This window comes from Anolis sagrei, chromosome 12 (assembly GCF_037176765.1).
Source record: "Anolis sagrei isolate rAnoSag1 chromosome 12, rAnoSag1.mat, whole genome shotgun sequence".
Classification (NCBI taxonomy): domain Eukaryota; kingdom Metazoa; phylum Chordata; class Lepidosauria; order Squamata; family Dactyloidae; genus Anolis; species Anolis sagrei.
In genome coordinates, this window is record NC_090032.1 from 20,677,022 (window position 1) to 20,700,892 (window position 23,871).

The 23,871-nt window shown below is 35.3% G+C and overlaps 1 protein-coding gene across 1 annotated transcript in view; it reads left to right on the forward strand.

The window, feature by feature from the left end:
• The window catches only part of ATG2A (autophagy related 2A), a 104,331-nt gene that overhangs the window by 27,986 nt on the left and 52,474 nt on the right, over positions 1–23,871 (forward strand). The window contains exons 10-17 of the mRNA XM_067472551.1: positions 892–967; positions 4,540–4,795; positions 9,285–9,438; positions 9,675–9,776; positions 13,667–13,831; positions 18,161–18,398; positions 18,771–18,873; positions 20,111–20,273. Coding sequence (XP_067328652.1) covers positions 892–967; positions 4,540–4,795; positions 9,285–9,438; positions 9,675–9,776; positions 13,667–13,831; positions 18,161–18,398; positions 18,771–18,873; positions 20,111–20,273 — 1,257 coding nt within the window. The remainder of the gene's footprint in view (positions 1–891; positions 968–4,539; positions 4,796–9,284; positions 9,439–9,674; positions 9,777–13,666; positions 13,832–18,160; positions 18,399–18,770; positions 18,874–20,110; positions 20,274–23,871) is intronic.

The following is a 23,871-nucleotide window of genomic DNA, read 5'->3' on the forward strand; positions in this document are numbered from 1 at the left end:
GAGTGTTGAGCAGTGTGGCGTTGGTTGAGGACGTTGGCAGGGATCTTTTACATGTTTACACTGGGATGTCTGTAGTGGAGGAAACACATACAATCTAGGATGGAATTGTCCCTGAATGAAAGCCTTCCCTTAGGTGGTGGGCAGTGTGGCGTTGGTGAAAGACATTGGCAGGGCTCTTGGACATGTTGACACTGGGATGTCTGTGGTGGGGGAAACACATGCAATCTAGGAAGGATTTGTCCCCATATGAAAGCCTTCTCTTGGGATCTTGGACATGTTGACACTGGGATGTCTGTGGTGGAGGAAACACATGGACTTTAGGATGGAATTGTCGCCATATGAAAGCCTTCCCTTGGGTGGTGGGCACTGTGGCGTTGGTGGAGGGCATTGGCAGGGCTGTTGGACATGTTTGCACTGGGCTGTCTGTGGTGGAGGAAACACATATAATCTAGAATGAACTTGTCCCCATATGAAAGCCTTCACTTGGGTGTTGGGCAGTGTGACGTTGGTGGAGGGCATTGGCAGGGCTCTTGGACATGTTTGCACTGGGATGTCTGTGGTGGAGGAAACACATGCAATCTAGGAGAGAATTGCCCCCATATAAAAGCCTTCCCTTGGGTGGTGGGCAATATAGTGTTGCTGGAGGACATTGGCAGGGCTCTTGGACATGTTGACACTGGGATGTCTGTGGTGGAGGAAACACATACAAACTAGGACGGACATGGGTGTCTCCTTAGTAGTGGGAGCTATAGCCTTTTGACACTTCGCTCATTTTTGAAGTTGGGGAACAAATGGGATGTGGAACATTTTCGTCCGTAATATTGTTGTTGTTGTTGTTGTTGTTGTTGTTTTCCTGAACTCCACTCTCTCTCTTTTCCTTCTCCTCCGCAGTTCATCCTGAGCAGCCCCCGGCGTTACGGCCACTCTCCCTTCGCTGCCACACTTCCACGCCTCGGCAAAATGCACAGTAAGCGTCAATTTCCACCACCTTCCAGGGGGTGGGCGCGGAGACGGCAACGTTGCCACTGAGGAAGTGGCCATTGTAACAACAACAACAACAACAACAATTTTGTTATGTCGAAGGCTTTTATGGCTAGAACCACTGGGTTGTTGTGAGTTTTTTGGGCCATATGGTCATGTTCCAAGGGCATTATCTCCAAACTTTTCGCCTCCATCTGTTGCTGACATTTTCAGAAGTTGGGAAAGTCAATCAGTGAGGGTATCTTCATAAAGGTCGCAAGTGGAGTGTATATATCCCTGTGGAATGATGTCCAGGGTGGGAGAAGGAACCTTTGTCTGTTTCAAGCAAGTGTGGAAGTTGCAATGAGTGAGTTTGAATAGCACCGAGTAGCCATGAAGTTTGCAAAGTCAGTCAGTGAGGGTATGTGCATAGAAGTCGCAAGTGGAGTGTATATATCCCTGTGGAATGATGTCCAGGGTGGGAGAAAGAACCCTTGTCTGTTTAAAGCAAGTGTGGAAGTTGCAAAGAGCAAGCTTGAATAGCACCGAGTAGCCATGAAGTTTGCAAAGTCAGTCAGTGAGGGTATGTGCATAGAAGTCGCAAGTGGAGTGTATATATCCCTGTGGAATGATGTCCAGGGTGGGAGAAAGAACCCTTGTCTGTTTAAAGCAAGTGTGGAAGTTGCAAAGAGCAAGCTTGAATAGCACCGAGTAGCCATGAAGTTTGCAAAGTCAGTCAGTGAGGGTATGTGCATAGAAGTCGCAAGTGGAGTGTATATATCCCTGTGGAATGATGTCCAGGGTGGGAGAAAGAACCCTTGTCTGTTTAAAGCAAGTGTGGAAGTTGCAAAGAGCAAGCTTGAATAGCACCGAGTAGCCATGAAGTTTGCAAAGTCAGTCAGTGAGGGTATGTGCATAGAAGTCGCAAATGGAGTGTGTGTGTGTATATATATATATATACATATATATATATATACCTGTGGAATGATGTCCAGGGTGGGAGAAGGAACCTTTGTCTGTTTCAAGCAAGTGTGGAAGTTGCAATGAGTGAGTTTGAATAGCACGGAGCAGCCATGAAGTTTGCATAGTCAATCAGTGCAGGTATCTGCATAGTAGTAGCAAGTGGAGTGTATATATATCTATGGAATGATGTCCAAGTTGGAAGAAGGAACCTTTGTCTGTTTCAAGCAAGTGTGGAAGTTGCAATGAACAAGCTTGAATAACACAGAGTAGCCATGAAGTCTTCAAAGTCAATCAGTGAGGGTATCTGCATAGAAGTCACAAGTGGAGTGTATATATCCCTGTGGAATGATGTCCAGGGTGGGAGAAGGAATCCTTGTCTGTTTCAAGCAAGTGTGGAAGTTGCAATGAACAAGCTTGAATAACACAGAGTAGCCATGAAGTTTGTGAAGTCAATCAGTGAGGGCATCTGCATAGAGGTGGCAAATGGAGTGTAGATATACTGGTGGAATGATGTCCAGGGTGGGAGAAAAGAACCTTTGTCTATTTCCAGCAAGTGTGGAAGTTGCAATGAGCAAGCTTGAATAGCACCGCATAGCCATGAAGTTTGCAAAGTCAATCAGTGAGGGTATCTGCATAGAAGTCGCAAGTGGAGTGTATATATCCCTGTGGAATGATGTCCAGGGTGGGAGAAAGAACCCTTGGTCTGTTTCACGCAAGTGTGGAAGTTGCAATGAGCAAGCTTGAATAGCACCGCGTAGCCATGAAGTTTGCAAAGTCAATCAGTGAGGGTATCTGCATAGATGTAGCAAGTGGACTGTAGATATAGTGGTGGAATGATGTCCAGGGTGGGAGAAGGAATCCTTGTCTGTTTCAAGCAAGTGTGGAAGTTGCAATGAGCAAGCTTGAATAGCACGGAGCAGCCATGAAGTTTACAAAGTCAATCAGTGAGGGCATCTGCATAGAAGTCGCAAGTGGAGTGTATATATCTCTGTGGAATGATGTCCAGGGTGGGAGAAAAGAACCCTTGTCTGTTTCAAGCAAGTGTGGAAGTTGCAATGAGCAAGCTTGAATAGCACGGAGTAGCCATGAAGTTTGTAAAGTCAATCAGTGAGGATATCTGCGTAGAGGTGGCAAGTGGTTGCAAGTGCAGTGTATATATATCTGTGGAATGATGTCCAGCAAGTATGGAAGTTGCAATGAGCAAGCTTGAATAGCACGGAGTAGCCATGGAGTTTACAAAGTCAATCAGTGAGGGTATCTGCATAGAAGTCGCAAGTGGAGTGTATATATATCTGTGGAATGATGTCCATGGTGGGAGAAAAGAACCCTTGTCTGTTTCAACCAAGTGTGGAAGTTGCAATGAGCAAGCCTTAATAACACGGAGTAGCCATGAAGTTTGCAAAGTCAATCAGTGAGGGCATCTGCATAGAAGTCGCAAGTGGAGTGTATATATCCCAGTGGAATGAGATCCAGGGTGGGAGAAAGAACCCTTGTCTGTTTAAAGCAAGTGTGGAAGTTGCAAAGAGCAAGCTTGAATAACACAAGAGTAGCCATTAAGTTTGCAAAGTCAATCAGTGAGGGTATCTGCATAGAGGTGGCAAGTGGAGTATATATATCCCTGTGGAATTATGTCCAGGGTGGGAGAAGGAACCCTAGTCTGTTTCTAGCAAGTGTGGAAGTTGCAGTGAGCAAGCTTGAATAGCAGGGAGTAGCCATGGAGTTTGCAAAGTCAATCAGTGAGGGTATCTGCATAGAGGTCACAAACGGAGTATACCTGTGGAAGTGAGAAAGAACGCTTGTCTGTTCGAAGCAAGTGTGAATGTTGCAGTTAGCAAGCTTGATTAGCATCGAGTAGCCTTGCAACTTCAAAGCCTGACTGCTTTGTGCCTGGGGGAATCCTTTATTGGGGGTGTTAGCTGGCCCTGATTGTTTCCTGTCTGGTATTCTCCTGTCTTCAGATTGTTACTCTTTATTTACTGCCCTGATTTTAGCATCGAGTAGCCTTGCAACTTTAAAGCCTGGCTGCTTTCTGCCTGGGGGAATCCTTTGTTGGGGGGGGGGTTGTTAGCTGGCCCTGATTGCTTCCTGCCTGGAATTCCCCTCTTTTCAGAGTGTTGCTCTTTATTTACTGCCCTGATTTTAGCATCGAGTAGCCTTGCAACTTCAAAGTCTGGCTGCTTCGTGCCTGGGGGAATCCTTTGTTGGGGGGGTTGTTAGCTGGCCCTGATGTTTTCCTGTCTGGAATTCCCCTGTTTTCAGATTGTTACTCTTTATTTACTGCCCTGATTTTAGCATCGAGTAGCCTTGCAACTTCAAAGTCTGACTGCTTTGTGCCTGGGGGAATCCTTTGTTGGGGGGAGGTGTTAGCTGGCCCTGATGGTTTCCTGTCTGGAATTCCCCACTTTTCAGAGTGTTGCTCTTTATTTACTGCCCCGATTTTAGAGTTAAATACTGGTAGCCAGATTTTGTTCCTTTTCATCCATGCGTGGGCGAAACATCAGGAGAGAATGCTTCCAGAACATGACCATAACACTTGGGAAACTCACAGCAAGCCAGTTTCTTCTTGTGTTCAGTAGACTCTCCTCTACAGTTGGTGGCCTCTTTTCTCTCTCGCAGGTAAGGCCAGCCACCCGCCGCCCCCGCCCTTGGAAAGCCAGCACCCGGAGCTCCTCCTGCGGGTCACGGTGGGGGGCCTGACCCTGACACTGCTGCACCACGACCCCAAGCCCGTGGCCCCCAACCCGGGCCCCCGCCTCCTGGCCCATCGCTTCTTCTCCCACTTGGGGGCCCTCAAGGACTCGGCCTTCGGGGGGCGGGACTTCCGCCCCTTGCGCCAATGCTTTGAAGGAGCCTGTCCTCGAAGCAACGTCAGGTAAGGGGACGAGATGTGGTGGGAATATGGGGCAACGTATGTGGCAGGGACTGGCTTGTTCAGTAGACTCTCCTCTAGAGTTCCATTCTGGCAGGAAGCCTTAGCATTGAACGGTTGTGTTGTTGAAGTGCAAAGTATGGAACCCTGTGCAGACAGTCTGTCAATGCGACTTAAGCAACGTATGCGGCAGGTACTGGCTTGTTCAGTAGACTCTCCTCTACAGTTCCATTCTGACAGGAAGCCTGAGCATTGAACGGTTGTGTTGTTAAAGTGTGATGTATGGAACCCTGTGCAAACAGTCGGTCAATAGGACTTAAGCAATGTATGCGGCAGGTACTGGCTTGTTCAGTAGACTCTTCTCTACAGTTCCATTTTGGCAGCATTGGATGGTTGTGTTGTTAAAGTGTGAAGTATGGAACCCTGTGAAGACGGTCGGTCAGTGGCGATTTAAGCAACGTATGCTGCAAGTATTGGCTTGTTCAGTAGACTCTCCTCTACAGTTCCACTTTGGCGGGCAGCCTTAGCATGGAACGGTTGTGTTGTTAAAGTGAAAAGTAATGCCTCCACCTTGGTAACTCCTCAACAGATGGCAGTACTGATATGCGACAGGAACTGGCTTGTTCAGTAGACTCTCCTCTACAGTTCCATTTTGGCAGCATTGAACGGGTGTGTTGTTGAAGTGCAAAGTATGGAATCCTGCGCAGACGGTTGGTCAATGCAACCTAAGCAACCTATGTTGCAGGTACTGGCTTGTTCAGTAGACTCTCCTCTACAGTTCCATTTTGTTCAGTAGACTCCTCTACAGTTCCATCTTGGCAGGAAGCCTTATCATTGCACAGTTGTGTTGTTAAAGTGAAAAGTAATGCCTCCACCTTGGTAACTCCTCAACAGATGGCAGTACTGATATGCGACAGGTACTGGCTTGTTTAGTAGACTCTCCTCTACAGTTCCATTTTGATGGGACACCTTAGCATTGAATGGTTGTGTTGTTAAAGTGCGAAATATGGAACCCTGTACAGACAGTCGGTCAATGTGATGTCAGCAACATATGCAGCAGGTACTGGCTTGTTCAGTAGACTCTCCTCTACAGTTCCGTTTTGGCTGGAAGCCTTAGCATAGAACGGTTGTGTTGTTAAAAGTGCGAAGTATGGAACCCTGTGCAGACAGTCTGTCAATGTGACTTAAGTAACGTATGCGGCAGGTACTGGCTTGTTCAGTAAACTCTCCTCTACAGTTCCATCTTGGCGGGAAGCCTTAGCATTGAACGGTTGTGTTGTTAAAGTGCAAAGTATGGAACCCTGCGCAGAAGGTCGGTCAATGTGACTTAAGCAATGTATGCAGCAGATACTGGCTTGTTCAGTAGACTCTCCTCTACAGTTCCATTTTGGCAGGAAGCCTTAGCATAGAACGGTTGTGTTGTTAAAGCGGAAACAGAGTGTCGACTTCTTCTGCGACGGCTTCGGAAAACTTTTTCATCGTTGGCAGAAATGTATCCGATTGTCTGGTGATTACGTGGAAAAGCGAATAGTGGTTGAGAGAACTGTGAGACGCTGGTTCTGGAAACAGAGTGTCGACTTCTTCCGCGACGGCTTCAGAAAACTTGTTCATCGTTGGAAGAAATGTATCCGATTGTCTGGTGATTATGTGGAAAAGCGAATAGTGATTGAGAGAACTGTGAGACACTGGTTCTGGAAACAGAGTGTCGACTTCTTCCGCGACGGCTTTGGAAAATTTGTTCATCATTGCCAGAAATGTATCCGATTGTCTGGTGATTATGTCGAAAAGCAAATAGTGATTGAGAGAACTGTGAGACGCTGGTTGCGGAAACAGAGTGTCGACTTCTTCTGCGACGGCTTCAGAAAACTTGTTCATCGTTGGAAGAAATGTATCCGATTGTCTGGTGATTATGTGGAAAAGCGAATAGTGGTTGAGAGAACTGTGAGACGCTGGTTGCAGAAACAGAGTGTCGACTTCTTCTGCGACGGCTTGTTCATCGTTGGCAGAAATATATCCAATTGTCTGGTGATTATGTGGGAAAGCGAATAGTGATTGAGAGAACTGTGAGACGCTGGTTGCGGAAACGGAGTGTCGACTTCTTCCGCGACGGCTTCAGAAAACTTGTCTATCATTGCCAGAAATGTATCCGATTGTCTGGTGATTATGTCGAAAAGCGAATAGTGATTGAGAGAACTGTGAGACGCTGGTTGCGGAAACAGAGTGTCGACTTCTTCTGCGACGGCTTCAGAAAACTTGTTCATGGTTGGCAGAAATGTATCCGATTGTCTGGTGATTATGTGGAACAGCGAATAGTGGTTGAGAGAACTGTGAGACACTGCGGAAACAGAGTGTCGACTTCTTCCGCGACGGCTTCGGAAAACTTGTTCATCGTTGGCAGAAATGTATCCGATTGTCTGGTGATTATGTGGAAAAGCGAATAGTGATTGAGAGAACTGTGGTTGCGGAAACAGAGTGTCGACTTCTTCCGCGACGGCTTCAGAAAACTTGTTCATGGTTGGCAGAAATGTATCCGATTGTCTGGTGATGATGTCGACAAGCGAATAGTGATTGAGAGAACTGTGAGACGCTGGTTGCGGAAACAGAGTGTCGACTTCTTCCGCGACGGCTTCAGAAAACTTGTTCATGGTTGGCAGAAATGTATCCGATTGTCTGGTGATTATGTCGAAAAGCGAATAGTGATTGAGAGAACTGTGAGACGCTGGTTGCGGAAACAGAATGTCGACTTCTTCCGCGACGGCTTCAGAAAACTTGTTCATTGTTGGCAGAAATGTATCCGATTGTCTGGTGATGATGTCGACAAGCGAATAGTGATTGAGAGAACTGTGAGACGCTGGTTGCGGAAACAGAGTGTCGACTTCTTCCGCGACGGCTTCAGAAAACTTGTTCATGGTTGGCAGAAATGTATCCGATTGTCTGGTGATGATGTCGACAAGCGAATAGTGATTGAGAGAACTGTGAGACGCTGGTTGCGGAAACAGAGTGTCGACTTCTTCCGCGACGGCTTCGGAAAACTTGTTCATTGTTGGCAGAAATGTATCCGATTGTCTGGTGATTATGTGGAAAAGTGAATAGTGATTGAGAGAACTGTGAGACGCTGGTTGCGGAAACAGAGTGTCGACTTCTTCAGCGACGGCTTCAGAAAACTTGTTCGTCGTTGGCAGAAATGTATCCGATTGTCTGGTGATTACGTCGAAAAGCGAATAGTAATCGAGAGAACTGTGAGACGCTGGTTGCGGAAACAGAGAGTCGACTTCTTCCACGACGGCTTCAGAAAACTTGTTCATGGTTGGCAGAAATGTATCCGATTGTCTGGTGATTATGTTGAACAGTGAATAGTGATTGAGAGAAATGTGAGACGCTGGTTGCGGAAACAAGAGTGTCGACTTCTTCCGCAACGGCTTCAAAAAACTTGTTCATTGTTGGCAGAAATGTCTCCGATTATTTGGTGATTATATGGAAAAGCGAATAGTGATTGAGAGAACTGTGAGACGCTGGTTGCGGAAACAGAATGTCGACTTCTTCTGCGACGGCTTCAGAAATCTTGTTCATCATTGGTAGAAATGTATCCAATTGTCTGGTGATGATGTCGACAAGCGAATCGTGATTGAGAGAACAGTGAGACGCTGGTTGCGGAAACCGAGTGTCGACTTTTTCTGCGACGGCTTCGGAATACTTGTTCATGGTTGGCAGAAATGTATCCGGTTGTCTGGTGATGATGTCGACAAGCGAATAGTGATTGAGACAGAGTGTCGACTTCTTCTGCGACGGCTTCGGAAAACTTGAGTAGTTGAGAGAACTGTGAGACGCTGGTTGCGGAAACAGTATCGACTTCTTCTGCGACGGCTTCAGAAAACTTGAGTAGTTGAGAGAACTGTGAGACGCTGGTTGCGGAAACAGAGTGTCGACTTCTTCTGCGACGGCTTCAGAAAACTTGAGTAGTTGAGAGAACTGTGAGACGCTGGTTGTGGAAACAGAGTGTCGACTTCTTCCACGACGGCTTCAGAAAACGTGTTCATCGTTGGCAGAAATGTATCCGATTGTCTGGTGATTATGTCGAAAAGCAAATAGTGATTGAGACAGAGTGTCGACTTCTTCTGCGACGGCTTCGGAAAACTTGAGTAGTTGAGAGAACTGTGAGACGCTGGTTGCGGAAACAGAGTATCGACTTCTTCTGCGACGGCTTCAGAAAACTTGAGTAGTTGAGAGAACTGTGAGACGCTGGTTGCGGAAACAAAGTGTCGACTTCTTCTGCGACGGCTTCAGAAAACTTGTTCATCGTTGGCAGAAATGTATCCGATTGTCTGGTGATTATGTCGAAAAGTCGTACAACACTTAGGTAAAAAAAAAATTGTTTTCCATGAATCCCTGTGAATGTAGGGTGTTTCTCATTGCTCCTGCTATTGTGTTTCGTTCTCGTACTCGGAAGCCGCCCTGCCCTGGATTGAGGCTCTCTTCTCTCTCTCTTTCCCAGGCTCACGGGGGCCGCCGTGCAACTCAGCTGCGAGCACAAATCCTCCGGCCAGATGCACATGCTCACTTGGGACGCCACTTTTGGGCTGCTGGAGGTCTTGGAGTGCCTTTGGCCGGACGACGGCGGGGGGAGAGCCAAACCGGAGTACACCGAGGTGAGGGTCGGTGGCGGGAATTCCTTTCTAGATCCTTTGCTGCTTTCTAGATCCGGCCACTGGGGGAGCTGTTGCTTCACCGTCCACTTGTGACACCAAGGGAGTACTTCCTCATTCTTTTGCACGCTGCTGGAGATTTTTTTTCCTAACTCCTAAAGATGCCTGCAAGGGGGGAAAGGAAGGGAGATTTTTCCTAAGCAAGCATTAACATGTCTTTTTTTTTTTGCCCCCTCTAGTTGTTGGTCTTTGCCACCCCCAGTGCCTTCCCCTATAGCCATTCGCCTCAACCCTGTGCCCGCATTCGGTCCAAGCACTCGCAGAAAGTGCCATCTTCCAAGGTTCGTTGGGTTTACTTACCATATATGGGGACTTTGGACTGTTGTTACTATCGTGGACGTTGCCCGGGTTATTTGAAAAAGCCAAATTTTAATTGTACAAAATTTATTTATTTATTTTTCACCCTGGAGTGGACTCAGAGCAGCTTACGAGATATATATACAATATATTATATTATTAGCATAGTACAATATCAGTATTATATATTACTATATTGTACTATACCATTATACTGTAATATATTATATTATATTATATTATTATTATTATTAGTATTAGTATTATTATTAGTATATTAATAATAATATATTGTAATATATTATTACAATATCACTATGATATATTACTATATTGTACTATACCAGTAAATACAATATATTATATTATTATATTATAATAATTATATTATATTATATCATATTATTAGCATAGTACAATATCAGTATTATATATTACTGTAATGTACTCTACCATTATATTGTAATATATTATATTATTATTATATTATATTATATTATATTATATTGTTAGCATAGTACAATATAGTATTATATATTGCTATATTATACTATACCATTATATAGTAATATTATTAGTAATATTACATGTAATATAAAATATATAATTGTAATATTGCATTATTATTATTAGTAGCATATTGTATTACATTATAATATTGTAAATATTGTATGTATTATCGTTATATTATATTATATTATATTATTAGCATAGTACAATATCAGTATTATATATTACTATATTGTACTATTCCATTATATTGTAATATATTATATTATATAATATAATAATATAATATTATATGATATTATTAGCATAGTACAATATCAGTGTTATATATTTCTATACTCTACTATACCATTATATTGTTATATATTATTATTATTATTATTATTATTATATAATAATATATAATATTATATTATTAGCATAGTACAATATCACTATGATATATTAATATATTGTACTATACCAGTAAATGCAATATATTATATTATTATATTACTATTATTATATTATATTATATTATATTATATTATATTATATTATATTATTAGCATAGTACAATATCAGTATTATATATTACTATATTGTACTATACCGTGATATTGTAATATATTATATTATTATTATAATAGTAATATTATTTTATATTATTAGCATAGTACTATATCAGTATTATATATTACTTTATTGTACTATACCGTTATATTGTAATATAAAATATATAATTGTAATATTGTATTATTATTATTATTATTATTATTATTATATTACGTTATATTATAAATATTGTATGTATATTCATTATATTATATTATTATGGTAGAACAATATAGTATTATATATTGCTATATTGTACTCTACCACTATAATGTACAATATCATTATTAGTAATATTACATGTAATATAAAATATATATTTGTATTATTTTATTATTAGTAATAGTATTATATTATATTATATTGCATTATAATATTATAAATATTGTATGTATATTCATTATATTATAATATAGGCATAGTACAATATCAGTATTTTATATTACGATATTGTACTATACCATTATATTGTAATATATTATATTATTATATAATTATTATATTATATTATATTGTATTCTTAGCATAATACAATATCAGTATTATATATTACTATATTGTACTAAACCATTATTAGTAATATTACATGTAATATAAAATATATAATTATAATATTGTATTATTATTAATAATAGTAATATTATATTACATTATGATATTATAAATATTGTATGTATATTCATTATATTATATTATTAGCATAAAACAATATCAGTATTGTATATTATTATGTTGTACTATACCATTATACAGTATTGTAATATTACATGTAATATAAAATATATAATTATATTATTGTATTATTATTATTAATTATATTATATTATATTATAATATAAATATTGTATGTATATTCATTATATTATATTATATTATATTATTAGCATAAAACAATATCAGTATTATATATTACTGTTTTACTACGCCATGATATTATATGTAATATTACAATAATATAAAATATATAATTGTAATATTTTATTATTAGTAGTAGTAGGATTGTATTATATTACATAATAATATTTTAAATATTGTATGTTCATTCATTATATTATATTATTAGCATAGTACAATATCAGTCTTATATATTACCATGTTGTACTAAACCATTATATTGTAATATTACATGTAATATAAAATATATAATCATAATATTGTATTATTATTATTAGTAGTAGTATTATATTATATTACATTATAATATTATACATATTGTATGTACATTCATTATATTATTAGCATAGTATAATATCAGTATTATATATTACTATGTTTTACTATACCATTATATTGTAATATTACATGTAATATAAAATATATAATTATAATATTGTATTATTATTATTAATAATAGTATTATATTATATTACATTATATTATAAATATTGTATGTACATTCATTATATTATTAGCATAAAACAATATCAGTATTATATATTACTATGTTGTACTATACCATTATATTGTAATATTACATATAAAATATATAATTATAATATTGTATTATTATTAGTAGTATTATTATATTATATTACATTATAATATTATAAGTATTGTATGTACATTCATTATATTATTAGCATAGTACAATATCAGTATTATATATTACTATGTTGTACTATACCATTGTATTGTAATATTACATGTATTATATTATATTATTAGCATAGTAGAATATCAGTATTATATATTACTATATTGTACTATACCATTATATTGTAATATATTATATTATTATATAATAATATTATATTATATTATATTATATTATATTATTAGCATAGTAGAATATCAGTATTATATATTACTATATTGTACTATACCATTATATTGTAATATATTATATTATTATATAATTATATTATATTATATTATATTATATTATATTATTAGCATAGTAGAATATCAGTATTATATATTACTATATTGTACTATACCATTATATTGTAATATATTATATTATTATATAATTATATTATATTATATTATATTATATTATTAGCATAGTACAATATCAGTATTATATATTACTATATTGTACTATACCATTATATTGTAATATATTATATTATTATATAATTATATTATATTATATTATATTATATTATTAGCATAGTAGAATATCAGTATTATATATTACTATATTGTACTATACCATTATATTGTAATATAATATATTATTATATAATAATATTATATTATATTATATTATATTATTAGCATAGTACAATATCAGTATTATATATTACTATATTGTACTATACCATTATATTGTAATATATTATATTATTATATAATTATATTATATTATATTATATTATATTATTAGCATAGTACAATATCAGTATTATATATTACTATATTGTACTATACCATTATATTGTAATATATTATATTATTATATAATTATATTATATTATATTATATTATATTATTAGCATAGTACAATATCAGTATTATATATTACTATATTGTACTATACCATTATATTGTAATATAATATATTATTATATAATTATATTATATTATATTATATTATTAGCATAGTACAATATCAGTATTATATATTACTATATTGTACTAAACCATTATATTGTAATATTACATGTAATATAAAATATATAATTATAATATCGTATTATTATTAGTAGTATTATATTTATAATATTATAAATATATCATGAGTATATCTTAATTGGGGGGGGGGGGGATAATAACACTAAAATATTGGCAAAGAATAAGCTTCCCGCTGTTGGGAATGTCCCCGCAGAGTCGTCTTGTCAAGGCAGCGGCCAAACAAACTGTGGAGCTGGAGGCCGAGTTGGCGGAGTTCGGCTCCGACGTGGACCTGGCAACGCTGGACCGGCTCTGCTCCCTATTGCATTGTGCCACGGCACCCTCCTCGCCCTCCTGGCTGCCTCCTCGACCGCACTTGGTAAGCGGGGCACATCACACGCCAGTGCGCCGGATCCCTTTGGATACAAGATTGACCGAGTCTATCTTGTAGGAATATTTGGTTGTCTACATTAGAGTAGAGTGCAGCGTATCCCAATTGGATTTACCTATTCCTTTGAAGTGCTTTTTACTTAGATACTTTTTACTTACCTTCAGGATCAGGGTGTCAATGAGATTCAAGATGAGTTTCAAGATGGCTGAACTCTACCTTGGATGAATTTGCTCCTGCTTATCTTCTTACCTAATTGGATTTACCTATTCCTTTTCAGTGCTTTTTACTTAGATGCTTTTTACTTAAAGGATGGTTTCAGGATCAGGGTGTCAATGAGATTCAAGATGAGTTTCAAGATGGCTGAACTCTACCTTGGATGAATTTGCTCCTGCTTATCTTCTTACCTAATTGGATTTGCCTATTCCTTTGAAGTGCTTTTTAATTAGATGCTTTTTACTTAAAGGATGGTTTCAGGATCAGGGTGTCAATGAGATTCAAGATGAGTTTCAAGATGGCTGAACTCTACCTTGGATGAATTTGCTCCTGCTTATCTTCTTACCTAATTGGATTTGCCTATTCCTTTGAAGTGCTTTTTAATTAGATGCTTTTTACTTAAAGGATGGTTTCAGGATCAGGGTGTCAATGAGATTCAAGATGAGTTTCAAGATGGCAGAACTCTAACTTGGATGGATTTGCTCCTGCTTATCTTCTTACCTAATTGGATTTGCCTATTCCTTTTAAGTGCTTTTTACTTAGATACTTTTTACTTACCTTCAATAAAAGGATGGTTTCAGGCTCAGGGTGTCAATGAGGTTCAAGATGAGTTTCAAGATGGCTGAACTCTAACTTGGATGAATTTGCTCCTGCTTATCTTCTTACCTAATTGGATTTACCTATTCCTTTTAAGTGCTTTTTACTTAAATGCTTTTTACTTATCTTCAATAAAAGGATGGTTTCAGGATCAGGGTGTCAATGAGGTTCAAGATGAGTTTCAAGATGGCTGAACTCGACCTTGGATTTATTTGCGCCTGCTTATCTTCTTACCTAATTGGATTTACCTATTCCTTTTAAGTGCTTTTTACTTAGATACTTTTTACTTATCTTCAATAAAAGGATGGTTTCAGGATCAGGGTGTCAATGAGATTCAAGATGAGTTTCAAGATGGCTGAACTCTACCTTGGATGAATTTGCTCCTGCTTATCTTCTTACCTAATTGGATTTACCTATTCTTTTTCAGTGCTTTTTACTTAGATGCTTTTTACTTACCTTCAATAAAAGGATGGTTTCAGGCTCAGGGTGTCAATGAGATTCAAGATGAGTTTCAAGATGGCTGAACTCTACCTTGGATGAATTTGCTCCTGCTTATCTTCTTACCTAATTGGATTTACCTATTCCCTTGAAGTGTTTTTTTTACTTAGATGCTTTTTACTTATCTTCAATAAAAGGATGGTTTCAGGATCAGGGTGTCAATGAGGTTCAAGATGAGTTTCAAGATGGCTGAACTCTACCTTGGATGAATTTGCTCCTGCTTATCTTCTTACCTAATTGGATTTGCCTATTCCTTTGAAGTGCTTTTTACTTAGATGCGTTTTTACTTATCTTCAATAAAAGGATGTTTCAGGATCAGGGTGTCAATGAGATTCAAGATGAGTTTCAAGATGGCTGAACTCTACCTTGGATGAATTTGCTCCTGCTTATCTTCTAACCTAATTGGATTTACCTATTCCCTTGAAGTGGTTTTTTTTTACTTAGATGCTTTTTACTTATCTTCAATAAAAGGATGGTTTCAGGATCAGGGTGTCAATGAGATTCAAGATGAGTTTCAAGATGGCTGAACTCTACCTTGGATGAATTTGCTCCTGCTTATCTTCTTACCTAATTGGATTTACCTATTCCTTTTCAGTGCTTTTTACTTAGATGCTTTTTACTTAAAGGATGGTTTCAGGATCAGGGTGTCAATGAGATTCAAGATGAGTTTCAAGATGGCTGAACTCTACCTTGGATTAATTTGCTCCTGCTTATCTTCTTACCTAATTGGATTTACCTATTCCCTTGAAGTGTTTTTTTTTACTTAGATGCTTTTTACTTATCTTCAATAAAAGGATGGTTTCAGGATCAGGGTGTCAATGAGATTCAAGATGAGTTTCAAGATGGCTGAACTCTACCTTGGATGAATTTGCTCCTGCTTATCTTCTTAACTGATTGGATTTACCTATTTCTTTTCAGTGCTTTTTACTTAGATGCTTTTTTACTTATCTTCAATAAAAGGATGGTGTCAGGATCAGGGTGTCAATGAGATTCAAGATGAGTTTCAAGATGGCTGAACTCTACCTAGGATTAATTTGCTCCTGCTTAACTTCTTACCTGATTGGATTTACCTATTCCTTTTCAGTGCTTTTTACTTAGATGCTTTTTACTTACCTTCAATAAAAGGATTGTTTCAGGATCAGGGTGTCAATGAGATTCAAGATGAGTTTCAAGATGGCTGAACTCTACCTTGGATTAATTTGCTCCTGCTTATCTTCTTACCTAATTGCATTTACCTATTCCTTTTTAGTGCTTTTTACTTAGATGCTTTTTAACTTACCTTCAATAAAAGGATTGTTTCAGGATCAGGGTGTCAATGAGATTCAAGATGAGTTTCAAGATGGCTGAGCTCTACCTAGGATTAATTTGCTCCTGCTTATCTTCTTACCTAATTGGATTTACCTATTCTTTTTAAATGCTTTTTACTTACCTTCAATAAAAGGATGGTGTCAGGATCAGGGTGTCAATGAGATTCAAGATGAGTTTCAAGATGGCTGAACTCTAACTTGGGTCAATTTGCTCCTGCTTATCTTCTTACCTAATTGGATTTACCTATTCCTTTGAAGTGCTTTTTTACTTAGATGCTTTTACTTATCTTCAATAAAAGGATTTTTTTTCCCTATTGTTTAAAGTCAGAGGGTTTTTCCTGTCCCGGAGTGCAACAGTTAGACATGATGTCATGGGTTCCTGGTCAGGCTTAAATTAAGTGGTTTGGCTTTGGGATTCAGTCTCCTGTTCGTGTTACCAAGTTCCTGTATTGTTAAGTTCCTTGTATAATCTCAGTGTCTCAGTGTTAGAGTGCAACACAGGGTTGGATTAATTTGCTCCTGCTTATCTTCTTACCTAATTGGATTTACCTATTCCCTTGAAGTGCTTTTTTACTTAGATGCTTTTTTACTTATCTTCAATAAAAGGATGGTTTCAGGATCAGGGTGTCAATGAGATTCAAGATGAGTTTCAAGATGGCTGAACTCTAACTTGGATGAATTTGCTCCTGCTTATCTTCTTACCTAATTGGATTTGCCTATTCCTTTGAAGTGCTTTTTAATTAGATGCTTTTTACTTAAAGGATGGTTTCAGGATCAGGGTGTCAATGAGATTCAAGATGAGTTTCAAGATGGCTGAACTCTAACTTGGATGAATTTGCTCCTGCTTATCTTCTTACCTAATTGGATTTGCCTATTCCTTTGAAGTGCTTTTTAATTAGATGCTTTTTACTTAAAGGATGGTTTCAGGATCAGGGTGTCAATGAGATTCAAGATGAGTTTCAAGATGGCTGAACTCTAACTTGGATGAATTTGCTCCTGCTTATCTTCTTACCTAATTGGATTTGCCTATTCCTTTGAAGTGCTTTTTAATTAGATGCTTTTTACTTAAAGGATGGTTTCAGGATCAGGGTGTCAATGAGATTCAAGATGAGTTTCAAGATGGCTGAACTCTACCTTGGATCAATTTGCTCCTGCTTATCTTCTTACCTAATTGGATTTACCTATTCCCTTGAAGTGTTTTTTTACTTAGATGCTTTTTACTTATCTTCAATAAAAGGATGGTGTCAGGATCAGGGTGTCAACGAGATTCAAGATGAGTTTCAAGATGGCTGTATTCTACCTAGAATTAATTTGCTCCTGCTTATCTTCTTACCTAATTGGATTTACCTATTCTTTTTAAATGCTTTTTACTTACCTTCAATAAAAGGATGGTGTCAGGATCAGGGTGTCAATGAGATTCAAGATGAGTTTCAAGATGGCTGAACTCTAACTTGGATTTATTTGCGCCTGCTTATCTTCTTACCTAATTGGATTTACCTATTCCTTTTAAGTGCTTTTTACTTAGATACTTTTTACTTACCTTCAATAAAAGGATGGTTTCAGGCTCAGGGTGTCAATGAGGTTCAAGATGAGTTTCAAGATGGCTGAACTCTACCTTGGATGAATTTGCTTCATATACAAGTGTTGGTGTGTCTTACAACATCCTTTCTTTCCTTTTCTTCTCCTTCTTTCTGGACGCCAGGCAGATTCTCCCCCGGCCGGCAACTGGCAGGCCAGCCTCCGCTTGTCCGCACCGAAAGCCGCCCTCCGGCTCCAGTTCCCCATCCCGGACTTACGACCCTGGCCCGAGAGGCGGCCCGAGACCCAGAAGGCCGTGCGCAAGGAGAGCCTTCTCCTGGACCTGACCGCCGTCGAATTCCGCACGGAGCTCGGCCCGTCGGGCGCCACCAAGATGGAAGTTTCCTGCAGCGACTTGCACGGTACAGAGACATCTGTGGGGTGCCGAATCTAACCTCACTCGGGCACCACAAATGACCCTGTCATGAGTACTTTTGCCCCACAGACTCCACTACTGGGTCTTATAATACGGTGTTCCCTCGCTTTACGCGGACTCGCTGTTTTGTGGATTTTTTTTTTGGTAAATCTTAATATATACTCACGACGCTTCTGTGCGTCATGAGTAGACTAAAAATAATCAAACTATGGGGCCAACTGACATCCGATTTGGCCTCCAAACATCTCATACCCCAAGGAGTGGACAATAATGAAAACAACCCTTTAAAACGTGAAAGTAAAATAAAAAAATACCTTACAACGCATTTACTTATTGGTTGCTATTGTTTTTTTTTCAGGTGTGTACGAAGACGGCGAGAAGTTCTCGGTGCCCTGCTTCCGGGTTGGCAAAAGCCCCGATTTGACAGCCAAAACGACGGGAAAGAAGTACATCATTCCAAAGTAAGCTTGCTTCCCCGGGCTTCCTCTTCCTGCTCCTCTTCTATCACCATTAATTAATTAATTAATTAATTATGACGTTTATATGCTGCCCTTATCACCCCAAAGTCTGTGCGCATTCAGAAGGAGACCTACAATGTCTGTTATGGAACTCCAGTATGCCGATGATAACGTAGTCTGTGCGCAGTCAGAAGACCAACAACATCTGTGATAGAACTCTAATATGCCAACGATAACATAGTCTGTGCGCATTTAGGAGAAGACCTACAATGTCTGTTATGGAACTCCAGTATGCCAATGATAACATAGTCTGTGGGCAGTCAGAAGACGAACAACATCTGTTATAGAACTCTAATATGCCGACGATAATGTAGTCTGTGAGCATTCAGAAGAAGACCTACAATGTATGTTACGGAACTCCAATATGCTGATGATAACATAGTCTGTGCGCATTCAGAAGATGACGTACAATGTGCCGATGATAGTCTGTGCGCATTCAGAAGAAGTCCTAGAATGTCTGTTATGGAACTCCAATATGCTGATGATAACGTAGTCTGTATGCATTCAGAAGACCTACAATGTCTGTTATGGAACTTCAATATGCCGATGATAACGTAGTCTGCGCATTCAGAAGGAGACCTACAATGTCTGTTATGGAACTTCAATATGCTGATGGTAACGTAGTCTGCGCATTCAGAAGAAGACCTACAATGTCTGTTATAGAACTCCAATATGCAGATGATAACATAGTATGTGCACATTCAGAAGAAGGCCTACAATGTCTGTTATGGAACTCCAATATGCCGATGATAACGTAGTCTGTGCACATTCAGAAGAAGACCTACAATGTCTGTTATAGAACTCCAATATGCAGATGATAACATAGTATGTGCACATTCAGAAGAAGGCCTACAATGTCTGTTATGGAACTCCAATATGCAGATGATAACGTCTGTGTGCATTCAGAAGAAGACCAACAATGTCTGTTATGGAACTCCAATATGCAGATGATAACGTAGCCTGTGCGAAATCAGAAGAAGACCTACAATGTCTACTTTAGAATTTTCCTGGTTTCCAAAAGACCTCACAACCTCTGAGGATGCAGGCAAAACGTCAGGAGAGAATGCTTCTGGAACATGGCCAGACAGCCCGAAAAACTTCCAACAACCCTCCAACAATACATTGTTATATTTATTTATATCCCTGATTTCAGTGAATGCTCAGTGGTTCTCCCTTCCAGGATCGCTCTGACCCTCCGCCCCCGGACCGGCGATGTCCAATGGGATCCGTCGCTACCAAAGCCCGAGGAGATGGAGCTCTCCTCGGCTGAAAGCCCCTGCGAACTCAAGCAGCCCGAGCCTTCGCCCTTCTCCTCCAAGCGGACCATGTACGAGACCGAGGAGGTGAGGCAATTCCACACCAATGGAGAGAGTAAGGAACACTAGGGTGCCTGTGGTGGAGGAAAGACAGGAAATCTAGGATGAAATGGTCCCTGAATGGAAGCCTTCCCTTGGGTGGTGGACAGTGTGGTGTTGGTGGTGGACATTGGCAGGGCTCTTGGGCATGTTCATGGCGCTTGCTGTAAGCTGCAATGTCATTGGAGGGAGGACCATTATTATTATTATTATTATTATTATTATTAAATAGATATATAGATATTATTATTATTTTATTTTTATTATTAAATAGATATTATTATTATTTTATTTTTATTATTAAATAGATATATTATTATTTTATTAAATACATAGATATTATTATTTTATTCTTATTATTAAATAGATATATTATTATTATTTTATTAAATAGAAATTATTATTTTATTTTTATTATTAAATAGACATATTATTATTTTATTAAATAGATAGATATTATTATTATTTTATTCTTCTTATTAAATAGATATATTATTATTATTATTATTTTATTACATAGAAATTATTATTTTATTTTTACTATTAAATAGATATATTATTATTTTATTAAATAGATAGATATTATTATTATTTTATTTTTATTATTAAATAGATATATTATTATTATTATTATTTTATTAAATAGAAATTATTATTTTATTTTTACTATTAAATAGATATATTATTATTTTATTAAATAGATAGATATTATTATTATTTTATTCTTCTTATTAAATAGATATATTATTATTATTATTTTATTAAATAGAAATTAATATTTTATTTTTACTATTAAATAGATATATTATTATTTTATTAAATAGATAGATATTATTATTATTTTATTTTTATTATTAAATAGATATATTATTATTATTATTATTTTATTAAATAGAAATTATTATTTTATTTTTACTATTAAATAGATATATTATTATTTTATTAAATAGATAGATATTATTATTATTTTATTTTTATTATTAAATAGATATATTATTATTATTATTATTTTATTAAATAGAAATTATTATTTTATATTTACTATTAAATAGATATATTATTATTTTATTAAATAGATAGATATTATTATTATTTTATTTTTATTATTAAATAGATATATTATTATTATTATTATTTTATTAAATAGAAATTATTATTTTATTTTTACTATTAAATAGATATATTATTATTTTATTAAATAGATAGATATTATTATTATTTTATTCTTCTTATTAAATAGATATATTATTATTATTATTTTATTAAATAGAAATTAATATTTTATTTTTACTATTAAATAGATATATTATTATTTTATTAAATAGATAGATATTATTATTATTTTATTTTTATTATTAAATAGATAGATAGGTAGGTATTATTGTTGTTGTTATTATTATTTTACTGACACAAAAACACAGTATGTCACAGCAAACGAGATCTATATGCTGGATTTCATATCACAAAACCACAAGTTGAACACTTACCAAGTGCCTAGGACTGTGTGATGTATTATTATTATTACTATTAAATAGATAGATATTATTATTATTTTATTATTATTAAATAGATAGATATTATTATTATTTTATTTGTATTATTAAAAAGATATATATTATTTTTATTTTATTATTAAATAGATAGATATACAGATAGATAGGTATTATTATTATTATTATTATTATTTTACTGACACAAAAACACAGTAATTCACAGCAAACGAGATATCGTATCACACAATCACAAGTTGAACACTTTCCAAGTGCCTAGGACTGTGTGATGTATTATTATTATTATTATTATTATTATTATTATTATATAGATATTATTATTATTAAATAGATAGATATTATTATTTTATTATTAAATAGATAGATATTATTATTTTTATTATTAAATAGATATATTATTTTTTTATTAGATAGATAGGTATTATTATTAGTAGTAGTAGTATTTTACTGACACAAAAACGCAGTATGTCACAGCAAATATGCTGGATTTCGTATCACAAAATCACAAGTTGAACACTTTACCAAGTGCCTAGGACTGTGTGAAGTATTATTATTATTATTAAATAGATAGATATTATTATTATTATTTTATTATTAAATGGATAGATATTATTATTATTATTTTACTGACACAAAAACGCAGTAGGTCACAGCAAATATTCTGGATTTCGTATCACAAAATCACAAGTTGAACACTTACCAAGTGCCTAGGACGGTGTGATGTATGATTATTATTATTATTATTATTTAATATTATTATTATTATTAAATAGATAGATATTATTATTATTTGAATATTAGATAGATAGATAGATAGATAGATATTATTATTATTTGATTATTAGATAGATAGATAGATAGATATTATTATTATTTGATTATTAGATAGATAGATAGATATTATTATTATTTGATTATTAGATAGATAGATAGATATTATTATTATTTGATTATTAGATAGATAGATAGATATTATTATTATTTGATTATTAGATAGATAGATAGATATTATTATTATTTGATTATTAGAAAGATAGATAGATAGACAGATATTATTATTATTTGATTATTAGATAGATAGATAGATATTATTATTATTTGATTATTAGATAGATAGATAGATAGATATTATTATTATTTGATTATTAGATAGATAGATAGATATTATTATTATTTGATTATTAGATAGATAGATAGATATTATTATTATTTGATTATTAGATAGATAGATATTATTATTATTTGATTATTAGATAGATAGATAGATAGATAGATATTATCATTATTTGATTATTAGATAGATAGATAGATATTATTATTATTTGATTATTAGATAGATAGATAGATAGATAGATATTATTATTATTTGATTATTAGATAGATAGATAGATATTATTATTATTTGATTATTAGATAGATAGATAGATATTATTATTATTTGATTATTAGATAGATAGATAGATAGATATTATTATTATTTGATTATTAGATAGATAGATAGATATTATTATTATTTGATTATTAGATAGATAGATAGATATTATTATTATTTGATTATTAGATAGATAGATAGATAGATAGATATTATTATTATTTGATTATTAGATAGATAGATAGATAGATAGATAGATATTATTATTATTTTACTGACACAAAATCACAAGTTGAACACTTACCAAGTGCTTAGGACTGTGTGATGTATTATTATTATTATTATTACTATTATTATTAAATAGATATTATAATAATAATAATAATATTTATTTATTTATTTATTTATTTGCTGTATTTGTATACCGCCTTTCTCAGCCAATTGGCCACTTAATAATAATTAAGTATTATTATTATTACAATTATTATTATTATTATTATTATTATTAAATAGATAGATATTATTATAATAATATTTATTTATTTGCTGTATTTGTATACCGCCTTTCTCAGCCAATTGGCGACTTAATAATAATTAAGTATTATTATTATTACAATTATTATTATTATTATTATTATTATTGTCGTTATGGTTGATAACCAGCACCAAAAACAAAAAAAGAACAATTGTCCAAAAAGGAACA